General features: G+C 45.8%; 2 protein-coding genes across 9 annotated transcripts in view; both read right to left on the bottom strand.

The window, feature by feature from the left end:
• Positions 1 to 25,372, bottom strand: part of LOC119161817 (DNA (cytosine-5)-methyltransferase 3A) — a 222,955-nt gene that overhangs the window by 74,427 nt on the left and 123,156 nt on the right. The window lies entirely within an intron of this gene.
• LOC142776590 (uncharacterized) lies at positions 18,346 to 22,320 on the bottom strand. Its single transcript, XM_075880508.1, has 2 exons — positions 21,671 to 22,320; positions 18,346 to 21,343 (listed from the first exon to the last, which is right to left on the bottom strand). The coding sequence occupies exon 2, from the start codon at positions 20,554 to 20,556 to the stop codon at positions 19,288 to 19,290; it is 1,269 nt and encodes a 422-aa protein (XP_075736623.1). The 5' UTR covers positions 20,557 to 21,343; positions 21,671 to 22,320; the 3' UTR covers positions 18,346 to 19,287.

The following is a 25,372-nucleotide window of genomic DNA, read 5'->3' as shown; positions in this document are numbered from 1 at the left end:
AAGTGGTTTCAGACAACGGAATTGCATTCCTGTCAGCCAAAATACAGAAATTCTACGAGTGACAACTGCATAACCGGGGTGAAGTTTGCAACGAACCACCCAGCCACAAACGGACAGGCCAAACGCTACGTGGTAGAGCTAAAACGTGCTCTTGCAAGATACTCTGTGGGGTCATTACAGCGGCGCATTGCACGTTTATTTTTTTTTTGTCAAGCAACTCACAATGGGGCAGACGGGCCAGGTATCGGCGAATCTCATGTTTTCTTGTGAGCTGCGAACACACATCTCAGCCATTCTGCCAGAACCGCCTTGAAAGGTAACACCAGATTAGGAAGACGCCTCGCGTTGCCGGTAGCTCCACAAACGACAACCAGTGGTCGCCCGCCAGTTTCAAAAAATGCCCGAATGAACGGCAGCCATCGTAAAAAAAAAAAAGTTTCACCCGGAGTTTTGGTTTGTTGAAGTTAAAGCCCCTTCATCGCGTCTTCTACCGGAAAGCGCATGGAGAGGCTTCAGACCGGGCATCGCCGCTTCCAGGGATGCAAGGATGCACTCTGCTCTCCACCTTGACCGCCCCCCCTCCCCCTCGATGCTGGGTGCGGTGCGCCCGCGGAGTGACGGACTATCGGGGCAATCAGTGTGCCCACGCACTGGTTACCTGTCCATTGTGCTCTTCGCCCCTTTTATGGCCCACAGTGGACTCGAAATCCAGCGCTTGGACCATTTGGACCATGCTGCGTGCAAATGCCTTTCTTGAAAGTAATAAAGTCAGTTCCCTGTTACGTACGCTTGGTACTATGGCTACCATGGACATAACACAGTGCAAATAGGGTTATTAGTTCCTAACAAATTCAACCTCCCCATCTTTCAGCATTACATCTCTCTCTTTTACCTTACTTCCGTTAATATTTTTAATTTTTATCAATAAATTGGAGAGGTGCGCATTGAAAAAAAAGGAAGTAAATTTACTTATTTAAATATTTGTTATTTATTTCAGAGAAAAAGTGCCATTCTAGTGCCGGACATTGGGCAGGGGTGTGGCGCAGTGGACGCAACATTGTGTAGGAGGTACAGCAGTATAGATAGTGTTGAATGAAAGCGCGATGATTCAAAACGCAAAAAAAAAAACATAAAACATGGTCCACAATCCCAAGAATGGCCATAATACACTAAACAAAACAAAAACTATAAAAACAGTGTCCACTAGGTTATTTTGTTTGGGTAAAAAGTAAAAAGAACTCAAATATTTACTTATCAAAAATAATGTCGGCAATGTTAAGAAGCGAGACATTGCAGAATCGAAGAATTTAAGAATCGTGCAGAAGCGAGGCATTGAACCTCAAGCAATCAGTCAAGCAAGATGGGTATTAGAATAAAGTGCACTGTAATATATATGAAGGTGTAGTTATAAGCCATGTGAACAGCTAACGCACGAAGAAACTAGTTTAGATCGACACTTACAAGAATCTCTGGTGGCGTATTGTTCCGCTCTTTGCTTGTTCGAAAAAAAAAAAGGTACCTGTATATAGGGGCTCAGTCACTCTTTCGAGATTGGAGGCACGCGTTTCGTGGCGCAAAATTGGTTCGATATAATTAGACTTTTTTTTTTATTGCCAGCTTATTATTATATATGCGATAAAACAGCTTCGTTATTTCACGATAACGTCTCCATTCCAAGGTTTCTAGTTTAGCGCCTTCCAGAAGAACTGACGGAGATGTGTTACATTTACATATTGAATATGAATTTTACAGCTTTTCGCTGTATTGATTCAAGTTTATCTGTGTTAGCTTGCGTGTGCGGGTCCCAGACAGCCGATGAATATTCTAATATTGGTATTTCGTTCGTTTCACATTTCGGTTTGCCGAATGCCATAGCGAGTGCCCGTAAGTAGCCTTGTATATTCAAAGCCATTTTCTCAGTTTAACAAACATGTTGGTTTCATCCTAATGTAGATGTGATAACAAGACTAAGGTGCATATACTGTGAGACAAAGGACAAGAATTGATTGTCTAGGTTGTATTGGAATGTTAGTAAATCTTTTTTGCAGGTCATGGTTATCGCCAGAGTTTTTCTCGCATTAAAGGTCATCTGTCATTTTGTGCACAAATCTTGAATCTTAAGAGAGTTATTTAAAAGAACCTGGTCACTGGATGTGTTAACTACTTTAAAGCGCACAGGCATTCGCAAAAAGCTTTAGATTGGCTGCAATATCACGGGGGGCATTATTGATATAAACCGAAAAGAGGTCCGAGGACGGATCCAAGAGGTCTGCCAGATTTAAGCGGCGCAGACGGCGAGTTGATACCACCATCCGTAATACCGCGCCCGGTGAATATTACTCGCGCTTTCAAAGCCTAATCTAAGATGCATTCGTTAATTAACACTAATTAACTAATTAGTAGATACCTAAAACTACTATGGAACCTGTAAAACTCGAGAATGTGCTGTAAATTGAGGGGTCTATGTGGTACATACACTGACTGTTCGGAAACGCGCAATTCGTCTTTTTTTTTTAAGTACCCTATTGATGTTCTATACTATTGATCTTTACCTCAACGAACACTAAATATTGTTTTACGAGGTCATGAATGTGCCTTCCATAAGAATCCTCTCTTTTTACGCGTACCCTAATTCAATACTTGCGTGGCACCGTAGAGTACAGCATCTCAACGCTAGATGGAGCTACGAGGGCTTGACGGCTAAAGCCCCTAGATGTTGGAAAGTAGCGACGCTCCTTTATCCACGCCGGCACTCTCTCGGCGCGCCGGCAACCTCCTCTTTTTTCACCCCCTCTTTCGCGGAGCCCGCGCATCCCAAGCGCTGAATGGCTGCGGCGGGCGATACCGCCCAGTCAGATGACCCTGACGTCACCAAAAACGCGCGCAAGCAAACTTCGCGCGCTTTTCGTCAATCACGCACGCCATGAACCCTCCAGGCGCCACGCCAGCCCTGCCGCTCTGAACGTGTTTTTTTTTTTTTTTGCTTAGAATCGTGAGCTTCGTTTTTCGTGGCAATGCCTGGCTGTTGCGCGTATCAGTGCAGCAGCAGGTCAGAGAAAGGAGTAAGATTATTTTATATCCCCCGAGGAGATAGGAATAGGAATGCCGTGCGCAGAAAGCAGTGGATCCACAACATCGGGAGAAAGGACTTCGCCCCTTCTAAACACGTCGTTCTTTGCGAGGTTAGTGTTACCGATTTCGTTAAATCTCTAGATAAAGTCGTACGAAGATTTTAATGCTCTTTGCATCGCTGGACTCTCCGTTCAGTTTAATAGCGAGCACATATAAATATGGATATAGCTGGGTCTGAATGAGTCGCTGAGCTTTTTTTGTAATTCTCTGTGCCCTGAGATAGTTTTCTTGTGTTTTAGCGCATGCATTAGTTTTCTTAATGTGTGTAATTTGTAAATTAACGTGTGTAATTCCTACGCATGTGTGTGTAGGAAGTTACGTATCTGGTATATGTATGTATTATGCGTGTATGCTCATATAAAGAAAGAGCCACGTACGCGCTTTTCGCAATGGCTCTCTCTGATAAACTTTACATCCTGAATTCTGTGAGTTAATTATAGCGTAACATAGTCTTAGAAGCTTCCATCTGAGCGGTGGGTTTTGCTTTTTTTTAACAGACTGAGGTAAGTCCCAAAGTTAATGGAATGCAATATCTCGTCGTTTCATCGTGACGGAAGCCAGGCACGCACGGTGACTTATATGCTTGCTTTTCGCCAACACAACATGAATTTTACAAAGTGACACTGCAGCACTTATCAAGTTCTCGTCTATACAATGTGCTGCCTACATTACATGCGCTTAATACACATCCGCGTTACAGACAGCCGAAGCAGCGACGGAGAGGTAAACCGCTAAGCCGCCAGCTGGTATGCTCATTTTTTCGAAGCGCTTCCGCTCGTATTTATCGAATCGTCTTAAAAAATATGTCTGCCATAATGTTCTATGGGAAGCCTACTTTCGTCACGACTCTTTCTTAAGGGACATATTGTCGTATAATGCTTCAAGGAGCCGATTAAACAAGCGCGCGCATTGAATCTAATGCGGCTGCAGCGAGCCAGTGGAGGGTTCAGCGTGCCGTGCGCACCGCGCCGGCCGGGAGAGGGGAGAAATCCGAGGAGAATTGAGGAGGAAAACGCGCGCGCGGAGGAGAGTGTCGCTACTTTCCAACATCTAGGGGCTTTATTGACGGCTGTTGCACCCTCAACAAAACTGGCCAGGGAACTTTTTTTACCACGCGGTTCAAACACGCTCTACACCATCATGAACTAGACATATGCCAGTACCTAAATCCCAGAAAGCAATTGGATATCTTCAAGCACGGCTCTACGGTAGTGATTCAAATGCTGTAAAACAGCCGATATTTCTGAGAGCGCCCATAGGCCCATAGGCGCTGTGCATTATTTTTTAATAAGCTAGGGAACTAGCACTATTTCAACTACAATACTGTAACTCCGGCAGAAGAAATGTTCATGCAGTTGCTACTTGAAACCGTGAAAGCAATGAGAAAATCAGAAAGGGAGAGGAGTTATTATTTTTTTTCTCACCCGTCCCATAGAGTGACGCGGGGCCCCGCCCCCACCATGCGGGAAAGCGCGCCTCCTGCGTGTGGGCCGGAATCCTGGGGACGCACACGGTAAGAGATGCCAATGATTGCATCAGCCTGGCTCGCTCGCTGGTTTTGACGCTGGGGTTGCAGCAGCCAGTCTTTCGGTGTTGACGCCACTCTTATCAGAGGATACCAGCTTGAATGCTTTGCAGAAGCAATGATGTTCGGTTTTTACTCCCAAGCATACTAGCACCCCTTCCCCCGCCTGTTAATGCGCCAGAAATACGAGCTGCCTGCCTCCACATGGCTCGGATGTCGCGCGTGCTCGTTCGCCAGGTCCCTCCAGGTTCGCTTCTAGTTCCTTGGGGAGGATGTGGCTCCAGGTTGAGTTCCTTGATCAAATACCATTTTGAAGAAAAATTCCAGCTCCACTGGCTTGTGGCCAAAGCTCCTCGGCTAGCTTCGCTCATCTCTTCTGGCGGTTTTCGTTTCAGCAATGGTTGAGGGTTTGTCCACTTGTGAAGCACCGTTCGACAACGGACAACACACAACACAAGCAAGTACCCTCTGTCGTCCAACAGATAACACCAGACACAATATAGCGTTATATATTCCTAGCTATGTGTTCATCAAAATTTCGTTCCCTCTAAATGAAGAGGCACATGTGCGACACAAAACTTTTCAAAGTACTTAAAATTTTACATGTGCAACAAGGCAATAAAGCTACAACAAAATCAAAGCTGCGCCTTTGAGATAACTCAGTATGGCAGCCTCAGCTAAGGCCCCGATGAGCAAACCATTTGGCCCGACTTGCCAGCGAAACACTGAAAAGATAGCCGAAGAAGGTACTGACTAAAATGCTCTTTCTCAATGCGTCTGCGTTAGCGTTTAGCTTTCTTGTAATGAATGTCTAAATTGTACTGCTAGAGTATCACGCTCTCCCTCAGCAACCGGCTACTTTTCGGTGACATGTTATTCAACGAGGTTAGAAGGTAGCGGTTCATTTTGACCCCAAACTTCGAACCGGAAATATAACAGGCCCGCTTTTGAATGGTCCTCACAAGACAGGTGCATTCCTTTTCAGAGGTACTGTATGCCTCTTTCCTGCTTTTCAGCTTTCGGCCTAAATACAAAACTGGCCTTTCGTTACCAGTGCTATCTTCCTGGCCCAATATAGCTCCCAAGCCGAAATAACTCGTGCCGCATTGAATAACAAAGCCCTTAAAAAAGGTGGGTATCATAAGAACGGGCTTTTCACCTAAGGCCTGTTTTGGCTACCGAACTGCATTCTTTTTTTCTTAGTTCTACGCTACTTTAATTGGCCCGGGCTTTCTAAGTGCATCAGATAGGGGGCTGGCGATGATAGCGTTGCTTTCCACGTAATGCTGAGAGTATCCAGCCAGGCCCAAGAAAGCCCTTATCTCCAATTGTGCGGTTGGTCGTGGATAGTTGATGACAGCTACTACGTAAACGTTTGACGTTCTACGCCCGCCACGGCTCACTTGTCACAAGTAACAAACCTCGCTGCACTCTAGGAGACATTTAGCAGGTTTTGCAGTAAGACCAGCTTTTTTCAACCTGTTCAGCACGACTTGTAAAAGCTCTACATTATCCTCCCAGCAGTTTAAGAAGATGGTGACATCGACAAGATGCGGCAGCAAGAACTCGAAAAGCCAATTAGAAACCCCGTTCATTGGGCGTTGGAAAACAAAAGGGTGCATTTTCCAGTTCCAAACACAGCAGATGTAGACGATTCCTTCCGAATGGAGAAACAAATGCATCCTAGTGGCTAGAGCGCTCCAAAAAGGGGACTTGCTATACCCTCATTTGAAGTCTAACGTGAAAATGTCATTAGAATTTGACACTCTTTCTAACCTCTCCCCTGGGTTTGGTATAGGGTATGCCTGGTCTCGAGTTATGACACTAAGGGGCCGATAATAGATGCATAGTGTGGGCGCGGTGGACCGGGAGCGAGTATGTGGTCTAACAAGCCATTCTTCTGTCTCGTTCAGGTGCTTGTTCTTGGATCCGCCGGCTTAACACATCGACGGGAACGTGTACCTTCCGGAATAAATCCGCAGCTCGAACCAACCGAATTTGGCAAGCTTCATCAGTATTCAGCGTCATCTGAGGAGCCACATCGTGATACTGTCAGCAGTGCGATATCCGTGCTTCTTGACACCCGTGCGCAGACGCAATCGGCACCCCATGTGACTGCTGCAGAGCACCTTATAAGGCAGCACCGACACTACGCTTTCAGTGGGCGCGGTGGACCGGGAGCGAGTATGTGGTCTAACAAGCCATTCTTCTGTCTCGTTCAGGTTGGTGATTACTTCAGCTCAATTAAGAGCGATCATCGTGGTCTTTTGGTCCTACCGTGCCCACAACGCTTATTTAGCTGTGCAGATGATGTCTTTTGTGTGTGCTTGCTTTTGATTTGTGATGACGTGGAGTCAAATCCCGGTCCTTCAACTGAGGCCTTGCTAAGAGAATTGTTAGCTGGTCAAAATAAGTTAGCTGATGAAGTGGCAGCCATTAGAGCTCAGCAGAATAATATGGAAAAGCTCATGGCTGACTAGGTCGCTCGTTTTTCGGAATTAGAAAAGCGAGTGGCACGTATTGATATTCTAGAAAATACAGTCAAGTCCTTGGAGGCGAAGTTGACTGATATAGAAGACAAATCCAGGCGTTCTAATTTGGTGGTTTTCGGCATACCAGAAGAAGCACAAGAGACCGATTCTATGTTAAAATCTAAAATCTTAGACGATGTATTTTTGAAGAAACTTAACGTTCAGTGTAAATCAATCGGCAGAATTCACCGTCTTGGTAGACCCAGTAAAAAACGTCCTGTAATCATCTATTTTCAAGACTATAACGAAAAACAACAAATTCTAAAGAATGCCTACAAACTCAAAGGGACTGTCATATCTTTGCAAAATGATTACTCGCACACCACATTAAGAAAGCGCAAGCTACTGTGGGACAGTGCAAAGTTGGAAAAACAGCAGGGAAAAAAAGTCAGTCTAAAGGATGACAAGCTACGTGTCAATGATGACACATTTATCTGGGACGACACCCAAAACGCAAGAATTAATATTCGGACCCACGGATCTTCTAAACAGAACTGACTTGCCCATGAGATCTGCAAGGAACTACGACTACTTAATATCAATGCGCGCAGTATTGTAAATAAAAGTGACCAACTCGAGGCAATTATTTTAGGATATGCCCCTCACATAGTGGTGATAACCGAGACATGGTTACATGAAGCTATTGACGATACGGTTGTTTTCCCCCTTCTTATCGGGCTTTTCGTCGTGACAGAAATACTAGAGGAGGAGGAGTAACTATTTTGGTCAAAGACGATATTCCAGTCGTGCTTTTACGTCAGCCTGAAAATATTGAATGCGTTACTTTAAAGGTTACATGCTGGAATATTTCATTGTTGGTGTTTGGCTTGTACCGCCCTTCTGATTCATCCCCTCAGTTCTTACATGACCTCTGTGAACACATGTCTTCATTTTCTCATGACAAAATTTTTCTTGTTGGAGATTTCAACCTGCCTGAAAGAGACTGGGTGAATGAATACCCTGGTCCCGACTTAAATACAAATTCTAATTATATAAGTAATATCATGTTGTACCACAACTTGAGGCAGGTTGTCAATGAACCGACACGTGTTCATGATACGTCAGCTACGGTACTTGATCTTGTCTTTGTCAGTCAAACAATCAGTGATTTTTCTGTATCGGTTGAACCAGGTATATCTGATCACCACATGGTGTATTTTTCCTGTCCAATACAGTCTTGTAGCAGCAATCCTTGTAAAAGGGTGACTGTTAAAGATTTCTCGCGCGCCAGAGACGAGAGTGTGTTGGACTTCCTTGATTTTAGTCTCAACAGTTTTCATGGTGACGATGTTATCAGTCTTTGGAAAAAGTTTATAAACATATGCATGTACTGTATTAATAATTTTATTCCTGAAAAAACAAAGAAAATAGCAAAGAAAAATCCCTGGATGACGCGAGAGGCGCTACAACTGAAAAGAAAGATTAAACGCTTAAGACGACAAGGCGCTTCTTGTGATACTATTCTAAATATTCAACATAAACTAAATGAAATAGTGAAAAACGCAAAAGAAAGGTCCTTCCAGCATACGCGGCCAGGTTTTATGCGAAATGCCCCGGAAAAGTTTTGGAGGTACTTAAAAGAAAAAACAAGGTCAGTTGACCAAATTGTACACGAGGGATCCCTAGTCGTCGAGAAGCAAAGCATTGCTGATTATTTCAACAAATTTTTTCACAGTGTTTTTTCCCGTTCTTATGATTTGCCGTTAATAAAACATATGCCTCACATTATACCACCCGATATAGTATCGCAACCAGGGGTAGTTTCTATGTTGCTCAATCTGAAAACTAAGTCATCACCTGGTCCGGATACTTTACCAAATGCTTTTCTGCGCAGATATGCAGAAAAGTTGTCCCATTTTCTAGTTGTCATTTTTCATGCATCGTTATCTTCTCCAGTTCTTCCTAGCGATTGGTTGAGAGCACGTGTAGTACCTGTGCCTAAGAAAAGAGATGCAACACTTTTAACTAACCATCGTCCAATTTCACTAACATCCTCTTCGTGCAAGCTGCTTGAACATATCATAGCAAACGAGATTAACAAATTCCTTTCTGATAGAAATATTCTCTCTAACTACCAGCATGGCTTTCGTAAAGGCTTTTCTATGGTTACCCAACTGACTTCTATCGTTCATAATTTTGCGTCTGTCCTTGACAAATCTGGGCAAATTGATGTAGTTTTTTTATATTTTAGGAAAGCGTTTGACCTTGTTTCGCACTGTAACCTTATAAAAAAACTCGAAATGGTTAACTTGCCAGCATATTTAATTAATTGGATTTTTGCCTACCTGACTAACCGTAAGCAATTTGTTGTTATCGATGATAAGTTTTCGGGTGAACTTCCGGTAACTTCGGGAGTCCCACAGGGCAGCATTTTAGGACCTTTGTTATTTTTAATTTACATTAATGACATCACTGACACAATTACAGAGCCCGTTCAAATCAGATTATTCGCCGATGATTGTGTGGTGTTCAATGAAATAACTTGCAGTGACGACCAAGCTAACCTACAAAATATCATATCTTGGTGTGAAAAATGGAATATGGAATAAATGCAGAAAAGTCTGTCTATATGAAAATCACCAAAAAGGTTAAAAAGTTATCCTTTCCATATAATATTGCTTCCAAAGCCCTAATTGAAGTTAATCAATATAAGTACTTAGGTGTTACTATTACTAACAATTTATCTTGGAATACGCATATCTCTAACATCGGCAAGTCGTCTTTCCGTAAGCTCTGCTTTTTGAGGCATAAATTAAAACAGGCTCCCCACAACACTCGTCTAACAGCTTATTACTCGCTAATCCGTCCCAAATTAGAATATGCATGTACTGTGTGGGACCCTTACACCAAACATAACACTGACGCATTAGAAATGATACAACGCAAAGCAATAAGATTCATTTTCTCCAAATACCGTTCAACTGATTCCCCATCAACCCTAATGCTAACTAATAGCATTCCAACATTACAACTACAGCGTAAAATTCTCAGACTAAAATTTATGTTCTTGCTGAAAAATAACCGTTTATCCCTTAACCCGCAGCCTTTCATAACTCCGCTCGAAGCACGCCGGACAAGGCATCGCCACGCTGAATCCCTAACGCTTTATAGCACTAAAACTAACGTATTTAAGTATTCATTTTTTCCGCGAACAATATCAGACTGGAACAACTTGCCTTGTGAACAGCTGTCCAATATTGATGCTATTGCTCAGTTAAGATGTTAAGTTTTTTATGCTTTGTGTATGCCTTGTGTATGCCTTTTTTGTTCTTGCCTTGTATTCTCTTTGTATATGCTTAGTTTTTATGCCAACTTTTGTATTTCTTTTCCCGTTCCATACTTACAATGTTGTTTCCCTCTGGTTATTATAATTTGTACTTCCCATGCCCCTCCTGCTTGGGCCCTTACCTGGGCCTGCAGTATGTCATAAATAAATAAATAACCTAGGATCTTTTTTCGGCACTTGAACAAATAATAGAGGAGATGTATAGTTACTCTCGTGCGGTACTAATACTCCGAACTCCAGTATTCTATCGATTTCATTTTTCTGTGATGATAAATGGAAGCACAAGGTTCGTGCCGAACGCAAAAGTGTGGCATCGGTGCACAAAAAGAGGGGAGTCACCCGAGGGCAAGCGCACCAGACCTGCCGACGCAAGAAATTGATCGGAAAAAAGCTCATGACATGCAACCGGAGCAGAGAAGAAAAATTCCAGAGGATGAGCTGGCACGGTGTGTTGGGATGCTAGGCAGCGAAGACGTGATAACGAGCGTCACTACGGTGACGGGAGCAGGATGACCTGCTGGTTCTGAAGGATGTTGGCGCAAGAACCCGGGAAGTGGCCGTCAACCTCCGATGTGTGAGTGAGGCGGCGAGTACTTTCCACAACCTTGCCCAGCAGTTCCCGATGGACTTGCAGCTTTCCCTCATCATGCTTGAATGCGAGCAGCCCACGCCAGTCTGCCGAGTGGATGCGTCAGTGAGTGATTTCTGGACGAACGGGACCTAGAGAGGCCAAAGACTGAGATGAAGACTGGGACACCGGCGATGAAGAAGAGTGGTTCGTGCGGCGGGAGCAACTGACGGTGATCGTAAGAAGTAGGGCAGCCCGTCAACGACGGAGGACTTGACAAAACGTCGACTGCACAATGGGCAACAGGTTGCAACAGAACAAGCCGTAAGAACGTTCCTTTGTCGACCCCATATTGGCTTAGGGCTGATGGCTCGGGCTAAACACAGATTTATACTGAATTATGGTCAGTTATGGTTTGACTATGCACAGGTTGCTATTGTGGTAGTTTAGTGAACTCGCGAGTATTTCGTTTTCGTTTTTTATTTTTTTAATTTATTTGATGAGTGTTTGTGTTTGGTGTGATATAGTGTGTTTGTTTTGCTACACTTGTCTCTCATCTGTCCTAAATTGATTCTACGCAAGCGCTCCGGAGATAAGTTCGTGACAATATTTGGAGAGTCCAGAATTTTTTCTTTCTGCATCCCATTCACATTACCGTCGGGGGTTCAGTATGGATTACAAGAAGTTGACAGCCATAGCAAAAGACGTGGAGATAAACAAGTAGGGGATGCTTAAGTTCTTCGAAAATGCTCGAAAGGAACACACCCGTGAGCTAGCACGTGAAGAAAAGCAGTGCGAGGCGGAGCACAAGGAATGTGACACCGGGTACTAGAGGGAGCAAGAGTGGGTACGCGAATCCGTCCCAGGATTCGCATAGACTTCGCAGTGGTGTTCTTAAAATACGACCATATACAAGTTCTGCAGGGCTAGAGCCCATTCTCTCATGGGGAACAGATCTCAAAGCAAACGTAATGGCAGGAACCCACTCTTCCAAGTTGCCTTGCGCTCGTAGCAAAAAGCTGTCAGTATCTGTTTCAGAGCGGAATGCAAACGCTCTACCGGATAAGATAGCGTGTGATGAATCGAAGTGAGCACTAGTTTTATGCCGCATTTTTCCAAAATAGTAGATGTAAAGCAGCTGGTGAATACAGTACCAAAATATATCCGTACCAGAATTCGTGTAGAATTCACATTGGAGTTCTTTAACTAAGGCAAAACACAAGCTCTGCAGGGCTAAAGCCAGTTGTCTCATGGGGAGCAGATATCAAAGCAAACGTAACGGCAGGAATGCACTCTTCCAAGTTCCAGTTGTGCTCGTAGCAAAAAGCTGTTAGTATTCGTTTCAGAGCAGAATGCAAACGCTCTACCGGATAAGATAGCAGGTGATGGATCAAACTGTGCACTAGTTTTACTCTGCATTTTTCCAAAATAGAAGTAAAGCAGCTGGTGAATACAGTACCAAAACATATCCGTTCCAGGATTCGCATAGAATTCACAATGGAGTTCTGTAACTAAGGCAAAAATTAAGCTCCGCAGGGCTAAAGCCAGTTCTCTCATGGGGAGCAGATCTCAAAGTAAACGTAATGGCAGGAACCCACTCTTCCAAGTTGCCTTGCGCTCGTAGCAAAAAGCTGTCAGTATCTGTTTCAGAGCGGAATGCAAACGCTCTACCGGATAAGATAGCGTGTGATGAATCGAAGTGAGCACTAGTTTTATGCCGCATTTTTCCAAAATAGTAGATGTAAAGCAGCTGGTGAATACAGTACCAAAATATATCCGTACCAAGATTCAAGTAGAATTCACAATGGAGTTCTTTAATTAAGACGAAACACAAGCTCTGCAGGGCTAAACCCAGTTCTCTCATAGGGAGCAGATCTCAAAGCAAACGTAACGGCAGGAATGCACTCTTCCAAGTTCCAGTTGTGCTCGTAGCAAAACGCTGTCAGTATTCGTTTCAGAGCAGAATGCAAATGCTCTACTGGATAAGATAGCAGGTGATGGATCAAACTGTGCACTAGTTTTACTCTGCATTTTTCCAAAATAGAAGTAAAGCAGCTGGTGAATACAGTACCAAAACATATCCTTCCCAGGATTCGTGTAGAATTCACAATGGAGTTCTTTAACTACGGCAAAACACAAGCTCTGCAGGGCTAAAGCCAGTTCTCTCATAAGGAGCAGATCTCAAAGCGAACGTACCAGCAGGATTGCACTCTTCCAAGCTGCATTTGTGCTCGTAGCAAAAGGCTGTCAGTATCCGTACTGGAACTGAATGCATACGCTCTACCGTCTTAGAATGCGGGTGATACATCAAGCTATACACTACTTTATTTCGTATTTATCCAAATAGTAAAGTAAGGCAGCTCATGAAGACACTTCCATTGTAGCCTTGAGTTTCAGAAGAAAACATGACATGTTTGAATATTAAGAGCAAGCATCCACGACATAAGAATTCGGCTTCCTAAGTGATACCGCTTCTGGAAATTTCATGGCAACACAGAGTGCCATCAGGATTTTTCGACCACCTTGCCTTGACTCTGGTGATGGCCCGACGATAAGAATTGCTGGGCGCCGAAAAGGTTTTGCGATAATTGGAACATGTTTCATGGGCCCCTCCCACTTGTTCCTGCATTTCTCCACTCACTAACAAGTGTCGCAGGAGCGCACAAAGGCTTTGGTATCCTTCCAGCATATCGGCCAGTCAGCCCTAGAGAAATTCTAGCCTTGGTCTTCTTTAGGCTGAAAAGTCGCGCCTACGCAATTTGATGTGCCATTTGAATAGTTAACGATACTTTTGCAGTACCAATAGCTGCTCATACTTGTGACCTTGCACATCTGTGTCGCTACAATATAGGAGCCTTAAGCGTTTATAAACAAACACTTTTTTGTTCCCAAATTTACGCTTTCCACTAGCGATTTAATCGAGAGGTATTCAAGCTGCTCTCAAATGAGTGTTTCTCTATCAACCCTCGACAGCTCACACCAACTTTTAGCTACAGGCGAGAACGTAGTGTCCGTCTCACCCAGCCGCGCCACTTTGGTTCCTCCAGCGAGAGAGACGACGCTACTCACTTCACGCACAGGCGGCTCGAGTAACCCAACCCGAGCTTTTCCTGTTCAAGGCTTGGTAGACTCGACGCTACGGTCTCGCTGCTCGGCTGCCTTTGCAGGTGATTGTTCCACACATCGAACTACATCAATTTCGTGCAAAATCTTCCACGCTTGCGATTGTGTGAGAGCCCTGCGCACCAAGTTGTAAAAGAACAAATTACCATGCTTCTTGAGGAGCTGCTGCCAAAGAGAACTATAATGAAGTGTGAAGCAGCAGCGTTGCGCACGCCTTTGATCTGGCTGAAACGGGTGTCGACGCGAGTGATAGAAGAAGGGTTTGAAGCGAAACTCGGGTAGTCTATACTCGAGCAAGCGTTTATTTCAACCACAAAGTCATAAAAGGCAGGTTGGGAATCATGTAAGTTTCATCGCAGAGAAACAAGCCCAAAAAGTGTTTCCAGTCAACTTGTGGTCTATCCTTGCGGGTGGTGGAGAGGGTGGAGGGCGAGAGAATTGTGTTGTGACTGGGCAGATGAGCAATACCATCTAGGTCTTGCCTAGCCCAGATTTCTCTTCTTCTCCACCTATGTGTGTTGGTGGCAGCCGGCAGCTGCTGCGGGTGAGAGTGACGTGAATACGCAGCTGCGACTTGACCTACTTGGCTTTGTTGCAACAACTTCAGCGGAGGAACGCGGTGCGGTACATTGGCACTGAGACCCGGTCGGACAGTGCTACACAGGCTAGTCCAAGAGCTGCTCCGCACCTAAAACAATCGGGAAGCATGGCAGCAGGCACATCTGCTTTCGTGTGAAGCTTACCGAAATGGCTTTCAATGACAACTGTAGCAATCGGTAAGCAAGCACTCTGCTCCTCGGCGACTTGCCTGATCTATGTGCATTCTCCTGTAAAGTCGTCCGGAGACACAAATATTTTCTGGACAATGCCAGTGGTTGCCCTGAGTCTCAAGTGCTAGACACGTCTTTCAATTGACACTAATTTTCTGTATATACGGCTCTAACAACCGCATGTTCGTTCAAGACTCTCGGATTGTTGCAAAAGTTTGTTTACATTTGAAAGCAATGTGCCCTTCCCTTTTTCCAGTTATAGCAAATTAGCGCCTTCTGTGACTGAAAAACCCATGTGATATCAATGAGATCTTTGGGAACCTCACTAGATATCTGCGCTGCCGTTTGTCCTTCCCCTACAGCGCCCTTCGTAACAGATGGGCCCTTTTTAAAATTACGGTGTATGGTGGGTTCCAGTTCATGAGGTTTCTTTCAAAAGCCCTATTTCACCCTTTTCAATGCACACTGCCCAAGTGTGCAAGTTTGGCGAGTATAGTACTTCTCAGCTAACTCTGCTATTTTGTTCAGCTGTACATCACCAAACTTATCCTGCAGCCAAAGCTTGATGCCACCCTCGATGCAATGGTAGAATTGCTTCATTGCGATGCATTATACCACCTTATCGTGATTATCATAGACATTTTGGCCCTCGAGTCAACTAGATTGAGAACAAAACTTGAAGTCAACGCGTGACTCATTGCCCCTTTTAGGTGCGAAGCAGCTCTTTGGCTATCCTGTTTAACACAGTCCATTCGAGTCTCTGCACCAACGCACCGCGCCGCGTTTTCCCTGTCGTAGTTCTGGGAACCATGCCAAATAGGTCAATCACAGCTGTGCGTTGACGTCACTCTCTCCCTCACTCGCAGTAGCTGCCGACTCCTCCCAGTACACGTAGTTGGTGTTGTTCTTCCGCCTGCTCGCAACACACTTCTCTCTCGCTTCACCCTCTCCACCGCCCGTACGCTCGACTGCACGTTGAGTGGAAATGGTCTTTTGGCTCGTTTATCTGCGATGAAACTTGCACGAAACCCAACAAGCCTTCGATGTTTTTGCCTTTGAAAGAAACGCTTACTCGAGTAAATGCTACACGGAGTTTGACTTCCAATTGTTCTTCTTGCATCCGCGTTGACGCCCGTTTCAGCTGGGTCAACAGTGTGTGCGCCGCTGCTACTTTGCATGCTATCATGGTTCTCTTCGGAGATTGTCCGTAATTTTTTTGCATGCCGGAACATTTGCCGTAAAGCCTCGGGTACCAACTTATAATGTACGTCTCAAGAGAACTTCCTTAACCTGGCCATAACTCTCAAATGCTTCCCTCGACAAGTGCGTAATCACGTCGTATGCTTGCATTGGAAGTAAAGCTAACGTGTTCTGCGCCAAAAGAGACTGCTTGATTGCATTTTGCTCAAATATGTGTTTAAACTCGACGAGATACTTCACGTCCTCGCCAACTACAAACGATGACAGTTCGTCTTGAATTCTATGAACGCTAACCTTCACAGTCGCAGAAGCTACGCTAGGTGGCCACGAACACTGTAGGAGTGCCAATTATATTCTTTTCAACTTGAGGTGCACCAATCTTTCGGCCTCCTCATGGCGTTCTCCTCTTTCACCCTCCTCACGCTCACCGAGTTCTCACCTTCTTGACCCCTTGCACTGCTCTCTCTTTTCGGCCTCCTCACCCCGACCTTTATTAACCGCCCAGGCATCATCCACATCCTCAGCCAATACTCCTTCCTTCTTAATCATGTTCCCTAGAATCGCTGGCTTTTCTTTCGCATGGCCCAGAGTAAGGTCTTGTTCCTCACAAAGTTGGATGAGTTCCTTTATTCTAAGGGTCTCCGTCACTTACACTAGCCTCTTGCTGTTCGCCCTGGTTTAGAATTTACTTTCCGCCCCCACAATAGATCTAAAAGCAAGTAATTTCCAGCCCTCTGCATTAACTTTAGTGGTATAGCACTACTTTTTTACTTGAAACAATAAAAGCTTGCTTTAAGGTGGCGGTTCTACTGTCGCCATATTGCGAGTAGTTCTGGAAAAAATACCAGACGGCGCCACCAAGTCAGGACTGGAAGGCCAACATTTCGGAGGTGAACTGCCACACGTGTGCCGGCGCGCCACACTGCATGACGAGGGGGTGCAAATCGCGCTGACACGGTTCGAAGAAATGAGGCACTGAGCAGGGGCTTTTTTTTCTCCCCTTCAACGACACCTCCATCTCTCTTCATGCTCACTAGTCCCTGACCCCTGCGGTCCCTGCTTTTCAAGACATCCCTCATGTAGGCTACGTAGCCTGCTTGCCCAGCTGCTCTACGTTCCATACAGTGCCGAAATGCGGGGTTGAGTGAAAAACTCTATCCCGGAGGTCACAACAATGTATACAATGGAGATCAAAACTTGGACTATGAGTATTCATGCGAGGTTCAACGGAACAGTTCGTTCTACAAATAATTGGGGTTGCTGGAGCATGATGCGGTTCGGTGGGACAGGAGAAGGCAAATTATATTTGACTATGTATACTTCCTTCCCAGTATGACCTAAGCTTCCAAATTAAAAAAAAACAAAAAACCGGTAGTTAGGCAAATCGCGTGCTAAGAAGTGCGGCCGCTGTGACTCACGGTGCCCAACACGTGCCGACTGCATAATCATTAGTTTTCCCCACTATACGTAGCGTAATTTATTTCATTAGAATTGAAACTTCAGCAGGCTAGTATGAATTCATGTTTTGGTTGATGTAGCGTTTATTTATCACGTTGCCGTACGCAAACCATCGGACTAGTCGACAAACTATTTTTATGACGAAAATGAAGCAATTACCTCTTGTGTGTCATATGAGCGAGACTCGCACATGCGTGGCCTGAATGGTCCAGGTGCGTTATTCCTTTGTCCAAGGAACGACTTCTCTATTCGCGTACGCTATTTCAACATCATTTTTGTTTTTTCTGTAAAGGTCGTGGCAATAACATGAAGAGTGATCGTTTCGCCCAAATCAGTTATTGACTGCAAGCTCGTAGATTCGAGGCCGTTACCTCAAGCTCTATAAACATCTCATGATAAAAACTGGGGCGGATTCACACAAACCTCCCAGGAGTGCAACAAGGGAGGGGAAGACTTATGGTACAGTGCATCTCCCATGCATCTTTCTACACAGCCGCTGCTTGTATTACTTCTATGCCGTACCCATTTCGAGTTCGTAAAGCGCATGCAAGGCAAAAACATGAGTACACAAATACAATAGTTGCAAAGGAGTTGAAGAAAAGGTCTTGTCGCACTGGATAAGGCTTTTGGATGCATGATTGGTCAATTCAAATAACTATGTCGGCTAACATATCTTCAAGCAACGTGTCTTAGTGTTGTGTATATGCTATGCAATGAAGGGCTGTCATGCAGTAAGCAAGATTGAGTCAATACACGTTGTTGTGACAATTTATTTAGTACGAAACGAGCGTCGGCAGCACTTGGTTACAGCCAGGAAGACACCTGAACATCACACACACACAAAATCCCGCAGAACTACAACGCATACATTCAGAGAAATGTGAAATCGCACAAAGCAAAAGTACATATAATCACGACTTTCGGATGCGAACTTGTGACAGCAGAGAATGAATGTGTATGTTTTATTATTATTTTCCGTTATCCTATATCACACACGAACTTTTTACAAAAGTTCATTGGCGCTTCTGTGGCCATGTCTCTCGGTCATTGCTGCTGCAGAACGCACGTGAATGGCTGATGACACACCCGACAAAAAGAAGTGAATTGCTACCTCATAGCTTGTTCGAGAAAGAGTCTTTGCTATCGTCAAATCTGAGCCTGCATCTGCCATTCGATATATACAAGGTCGTTCTCCTAATGTGCAGTTCTTTAGAGCGAAGCTCTTAAGCTCATACTGCTTCGTTGAGCGGCGGCGCCTGTTGGCGTCGTCGGCGTAACTAACAGAGCGAACAAGGACGAAAGAGAGCGAACGCGGAGTCTGCTGATGTCACTCGCGACTGGCCTCTAACCTCGCCTTCTTCCTCCGTCACGCTCGCTAGCCCCCCCCCCCCCCCCTTCCCCGGTAGCAGCTCGCGCGCGTGCGGGGCTGGCACGTGCACTGCGGCTGGCTTCGCTTGTCGTAACGGGGCTCTCGGCATTTCGCTTGGTTCGCGACGCCTGCAATGCACAAAGTGGTATGCGTAACGCTCGAGCACTGGCAATTTGCGTGGGAATATGTAAATAGCTACAACTGCAGATGGCCGAAACTACAGACGCACTTGGCGTTGCTCCAACACGAAAGTGCGCTCAAAATCACCATTAGATAGCATCGTCACAATTGGTGAATTTCTTGACAGTGCACGCGCCCAGCAGTCCTACGACTCAAGGCTGTGGAAAATGTCCGAGTCGCCACTCTGCTTTGCCTCCTTGTTCTTCATCGAAGCTCGTTTAGACTGCTGGTGTGACTCAATTGCTTTCACATTCCACTGTGGTCTGCGTATGGGCATGCTGTGCGTAGTACGGGGATCTACAATTTCAGGTAACATGCAGTCTCTGTAAACTCTGATTAGTTGTGGAAGCATTCTGAATTTCCAAAAGTCATTATCTATTTCGATCTGCTGTACGTGGATGCCCTTCGACGTGCAGACGACGAAGTGGCAGAAACTTCTTTTAGTGATATGCAGCTGGCCTTGCACTTGGTAGAAATAGTTATGAGAGCAGCTCAATTTGGGTGGCTCGTGTACTTGGCTCCTTTGATTGTACTTTTTAGCTGCCTCGGATGGCTCCATGTCCTTCGCAGTGAATGGGCACTTCACCTCCACGGTACCGTCGCTCGCAATTGATCCGTCTGGTGACGCCGCCAAGAATCCGTACTCTGGGTAAACAAATAACCCGCAAGGTTGCACAGCAGTTTCCATTTCTTGCTCGTATAACCGGAGTGCAACACGTTCCTGTTGTCTTCCATGCTCAAGAGCAGCACTGGTGAAATTTTTCTTATAGAGCAGGGTCTTCACGAGCGTGTCACACGGTGTCCACTCCCTCCTTTGGCATACTGCATAGAAATTCGACGCCGTTAGGCGCATGTTTCTTTCAAAATGCCATGTAGGATTATCAGCCTGTCCTCGAGTAGCCTTCTCGATTTCCATCTGCTGTTTCTCATTCACCTGCAGGCTTGCTAAAACAGCCCGTTCTTTCTCGGCATATTGCTCTGGTGGCATGTCTGGCTGCTGGCAATTCGGACCATAATGAATCATTGAGTCGTTCACCGTAGACTCCTTGCGCTTATGCTGCCGGTGGCCATTTTCTTCGAACAGTTTTCTTCTGAGAGACTCTTTGTTTGCTTTCTGAGCCGTCTTCTTGCTTGTGTAGCACTTCAAGACGGCTGCGGGGCTCTTGCAGGTTACAGCCTTGGATGTGGTGCAGTGCCACTGTGGCCCCAGCTGAAAGCTGAGCCCACCTCCATAACAGCGGTGTTCATAAGAGCCCTTTTGACATCTGTTGATCTGTTTACCACCAGATAGTTTGGCTACCAGTGCCATAACTGCCTCGGCAAGATTACTTGTATCATCTGTCACAAGACGGTCAGCTTTGTCGGCAATTATATTGGCAGCGGTAACTATTTTCATTTGTAGCACCTTAGGCATGCCATCATAAATGTGGTCACCTTTGGTGCCATCACAGAAGTAGTCTTTGCATCTGTCGTGGCAACCAAAAACATGTTTTGGGCCATTTATGAGGTCACCCGCAAGCTAGCGCGTAAGGTCGGCTTTCTGGGCACGCTGCTTTTGTGCAGTACCCTGTACATCTCTAAGAATGTTTGCGTAGTGCTTTATGGCCTTCCGTGCACCATTCTTTAACCGCTTAATCCTAGGGCCACTTAGGATAGCTGAACTGCCCTTTGTTTCTTTGGCTATGCCATAGAGCCGAGTGGTGCAACATTTCACAACATGGTTTGCACATTCCCTCTTTTTTACAAAGCACCGGTACTCCACTTTCGTGAGTATCTGATGTAAAACGGACAAATCTCCGTCCCCTATCAATATCCGGTATTCCACACCATGCATTTCCACGCTTCTCTGGAAGCCTTCAACGATAATATCCGACTCCATTGCCCCTGAGCTTTGGTTCCAATTCTTGTAGCACACATGATATTTCTTGCCCTTTCCCGTCCTAGAATAGTGCTCACAGGTACTGCACAGCTTGTTTCGTACTCCTAGGTAGAGGAGCTTCTTCGTGCGTTCTCCTATAATCACAGCGACACCAGAGTTGGCGGAATACCGGTGTCCATGACTGCGGTGTGACCACCCACATCGACAATCACTGTAATATAGGGGGTTATGCCATCCTCACAGAAAGCCCCAGCTTCTTCCGCGAGTTTTTTTCTTCTTTTCCGGCTTTTATCATTTGGTCAAAAAGGACGGTTTTCCAGCACTGCAACAAAACAAAAATTACAGCAGATTACAACGTCGAAATTGTTTTCACAATAGCGATGCCGCACTTTGTAATTGCGTCAATGCGTGAGTGAGCTCCTAGACAGGACGAAAACTGGCTCACTTGTAATCCTGACATATCACGATCAATCGTTTCATTGTATACGACGAAATGTTGCAGAGAAATTCTCATCGTGTCGTACTCCCGTTCAAAACGCCTGCCATGCACGTGCCACTGTCGCTTCACTTGAATTTTACTGAAAATAAAGCGCTGTACATCCTCCATCGTCTTCAGAAAGAGAAAATAAATAGTTATCAGCTTATTTACCTTTCCCAGGGACTCCTCCCGGCGTAGAAAAGCCCCTTTGCTCATAGCAGGAATTTCCATGACTGCCATTGCTTCCTCAAACTGCGAGTGGCCCGATCCGATACTCATGAATGCCCAAACAGCAGCATCATTGACTCCTACGTTTGCTTTGTCAGTGAGGGACGTTGGTTCTGTGACGGGGTCAGTCGTCAACTTTCTGATTTCCTGACATTCACTGCAGGTAAAAGTGAGCTCCGACCAGAGCCCCACTCTCCGTTCTTTCACGAGTGCAAAACGTCCAGTCAGCTTAGGACAGCTGTGGTCCTCGAGACTACGAACAGCGTTCACGAAATGGGCCAGCGACACAACTCGTCTTCCGGTGATGATCGGCTCCTCTGGCTGAGTTGTGACGCTTGTCTCCAGACTCAGGCCCGGCAGCGACTCTTTGACGATGCCGAAATTGTCCCAGTATTCAGACGTTGCGTCATCCTCTCTGGCAAAACCACTGTCGTCCAAGCATGGCGTACAGGCGGCGCTTTGGCATTGCTCTCTGTTGCTCTCCGGCGAATTCGCCTTCTTGAAAATTTTACAGGAAAGTACATCATGTGGTTAGTGAGCTAGCACCAGATACAGGGATCGTAGCAACTACACTTCCAAAGCTGGCATGAATAATAAGCTGGTGTGGTGAGAAACCGATGCAAAACTCAAAATAAAAGGGCGAGTCCTTTTCTCAGGCGGGATAGTTACTGAAAAGAATTTCTCCCGACAGTCGTCTACTATGGGTTGGTTGAATGTCGATAAAAGGCAAGATAGACGATACAGGTGTTTGTGCTGCCTTCCTTGAACCTAATCAATCAATCAATCAATCAATATATCAATATATCAATAAATAGTTTTGTTTCCAAAAAATCATAATTACGGTAGAAAAGGGTGGCCGGGATAAAATATGAACCATTACGGATTGACAAGTGCGTCATAGCGTTTTGAGAGGATGGTTGGGCGGATAGGGCATGTGACACGCTGTGTGCGCGCGTGTCCGTGCGCTGTGGGATAAGCGCTCGTGTGTACAGAATCATTTGATTGGGTGCATCTTGCATCTTTTTTTTTACTTTGAGCACAGTCTAGCTTTTATAGAACACTTTCTCAGTTACAGTGCTCAGCTCTCAAGCACGCCGCGTGCTTGCGAAAAAAGCAGCATCAGACAAAAATGCCGGGCTTTGCCACCACTGCTCAATGTTCCGCCCGCAAATATGCTGTTCGATCGGACAAGTGCAGGTCAGGAAGATAGACGGAGCCCAAAGCCACGACAAATAAAAGGCGCCCAAGCAGATAAACACGCAAGCAGGAGCGTTGTGACGTACACACAGCGTGCTGTAGGTCCTGGTTCGCCCAGACCTCTCGTCACAGCGCTAAAAATCACCTACCCTTAGCCTTTTGATACACGGCAGCGACATTTCAGATACACAAAGAAACAAGGCTTTTTATAGACTCCACACGTCCGTAGATCTCAGCACTTTCTTCTCACGGGCGCGCATTATCTAGGAGTGACTGCGTGTCCAGCGTCCTGTACACGCACCTAAAGGCGCTGCAGCGACAAAGTACGGGCTATAGCATTGGACAGTTTTGTTCACCTGAAGCCGTAAAACAGAAGTTCTAACGAATCATCTTTGTACATATATAGCCGCCAAAACTAACATGCCAACATAAAATAGAGTAAAGTATAGCAGTGTAGCTGGCAATGTAAAGCTGATCATAGAAAGAATGTCGCCCACAACGTGACAACTTGCCTTCTGCTTCCTTCCTTCCTTTACGGAGCCCACATTGCGTCTGGGGTACAAAACGAGCTCGCCACCGTATCAAGAATAGACTTCTATAATGTTTTTTTTCTTTTTGGTGCTGTAGCTGCGCGCTTTTATTATCAAAAGAAACCACAGTAATCGAAATGGTCTTACCTTGAATGGTGTGAAAATGCAGCTGCTGCCCGTGCTCGACATGTCGCGATGGCGGCTCTCTTCCTCTTCCGTGAAGCTCTATCCTTATGATTTGTCATGACTCATGTGAAGCCCGGCAAGGCACTCGTGCTGCAGGTACTCCCACAGGCACTCGCAGCGCACGCTAAGCAAACTCTAAAGAAGCCCTCTATGCGAGCAGTGGACACCAGTGGATTCGGCAGAAATGCATTCTATCTCTAGTGTCTCACGCTACTACAGCACTGTCGCCTTCTGTGCTGAGCACGCATTTTTGTGTCCGTCCTCATCCTCACTCATTCCGCCTCCCCCCTCGTCATGCTGCCTCGCACCTTCAGGCTATCAGAGTGGCTGTTATTCCACATCTCCAGCCCTCCTGCGAGGCCATCTAGACTATTCAGGTGTTAGTGGTGTCGCCTTGGGCACCCCTTCTTCCCATGGAAGCACCTGGTAAAACGCGTTCCTCGCTCACTATTGACGGGGGACTCGCTGGAGGAGAAAGGCGCGTCGCGTTCGCACATTGTTCACTGATAGGCGCGTGGCTAATTTACTTATACGTACGTGGCTTTGGAAGTCTGCCTAGTTAGGAAGCACATGGCGGCAGACACCAGCTGTGTGTGAAAGAGGGTCGGGAGAGGAGGCAGTTGTCGTTACTTAGGTAAAAGAGAAAAACTTAGCGGACTTTAGTCCCGAGAAGCTCTTGCTTTCTCTCCTCACAGCTGTCTTGTAGTGTGCGAGAAGTGCACACAAGGCCAACAGGACGAGTGGTCGGCGTTCCTTTGTCGTGAAAAGTACTCTGGGTCTACTTACCCCTCGAAATCCAGACCTGCCTGGCACATTTGTGCGATACGTCTCTCTAGCGCATTACCCCCGTTTACGTGGTCGTGATGCGCCAGTTGTCGCATTCGTATAAACGCTGTGCGTGCCGTGCTGGCTTACGGCAAACTGTCGACGCGCGGCTATACGCAAACGTGCTTTCTTATCGAGGAAAGACGAACTGGACCCCACTCCCAACAACCGTGGAGACGGCGTGCCGCCCTCTTGTTGAATGAAGTTAGTTAGTCGCCCCAGCTAGCAGCCGACTGACTGGCAGTTGCCTCGAGCTGTTAGGCTATAATCAATTTTACACGAATGCCAGAGTACCCCATCGACTTTGCAAGCGCGTTTCGGAAAGGTGATGCGACGCCGTTTGCAGGACCTCTCGTCTTCTGTACGCCGCAGCTACCATGTGGTGTCGGATTACAGCGAGCGAGTATCGGATTACAGCGACTTGTAGCTGGGTGAGTTGGTTTATGTAAGAGAAATAAAAAAATAACTCATTAGCTTAGTCGTGCCTCGAGCATGGGAAACAGAAATTCGCACAGTTTTCTGCGTCATCAACCACTATATAAATAGGTACATATTAGCGCGACGCCGCGAGCAAAATAACAATGACTTGAGAAAGGAGTGGCAGAAGGCAGGAATATCTCAGCTCCCGACATTTCTGCTTCGTCCCACTTCTTTCTCGAGTGTTTTTGTTTTCTTGAGCTAATATTATTTCCTTATAACGAAAGAGGAACGCACGAAGTTCGCACAACGGGGGGCCACCATTCCCCTCATCGTGATTTACGGCCCGTGAATCGACCGGCACTTGCAAAACTGCCCATTTTCTACGCATTAGTGCAATGCGCCTTCCATTGCTTGCATGAATGCGAGGCGCATGTTTCGCACTCATGTAAACGTGTTTTATGCACACCGATGTCACCGCACTTTCTTA

Source organism: Rhipicephalus microplus, chromosome X (assembly GCF_043290135.1).
Source record: "Rhipicephalus microplus isolate Deutch F79 chromosome X, USDA_Rmic, whole genome shotgun sequence".
Lineage (NCBI taxonomy): Eukaryota > Metazoa > Arthropoda > Arachnida > Ixodida > Ixodidae > Rhipicephalus > Rhipicephalus microplus.
The sequence above is the reverse complement of the archived record's forward strand: the minus strand, read 5'-3'. Positions and strand labels throughout refer to the sequence as shown.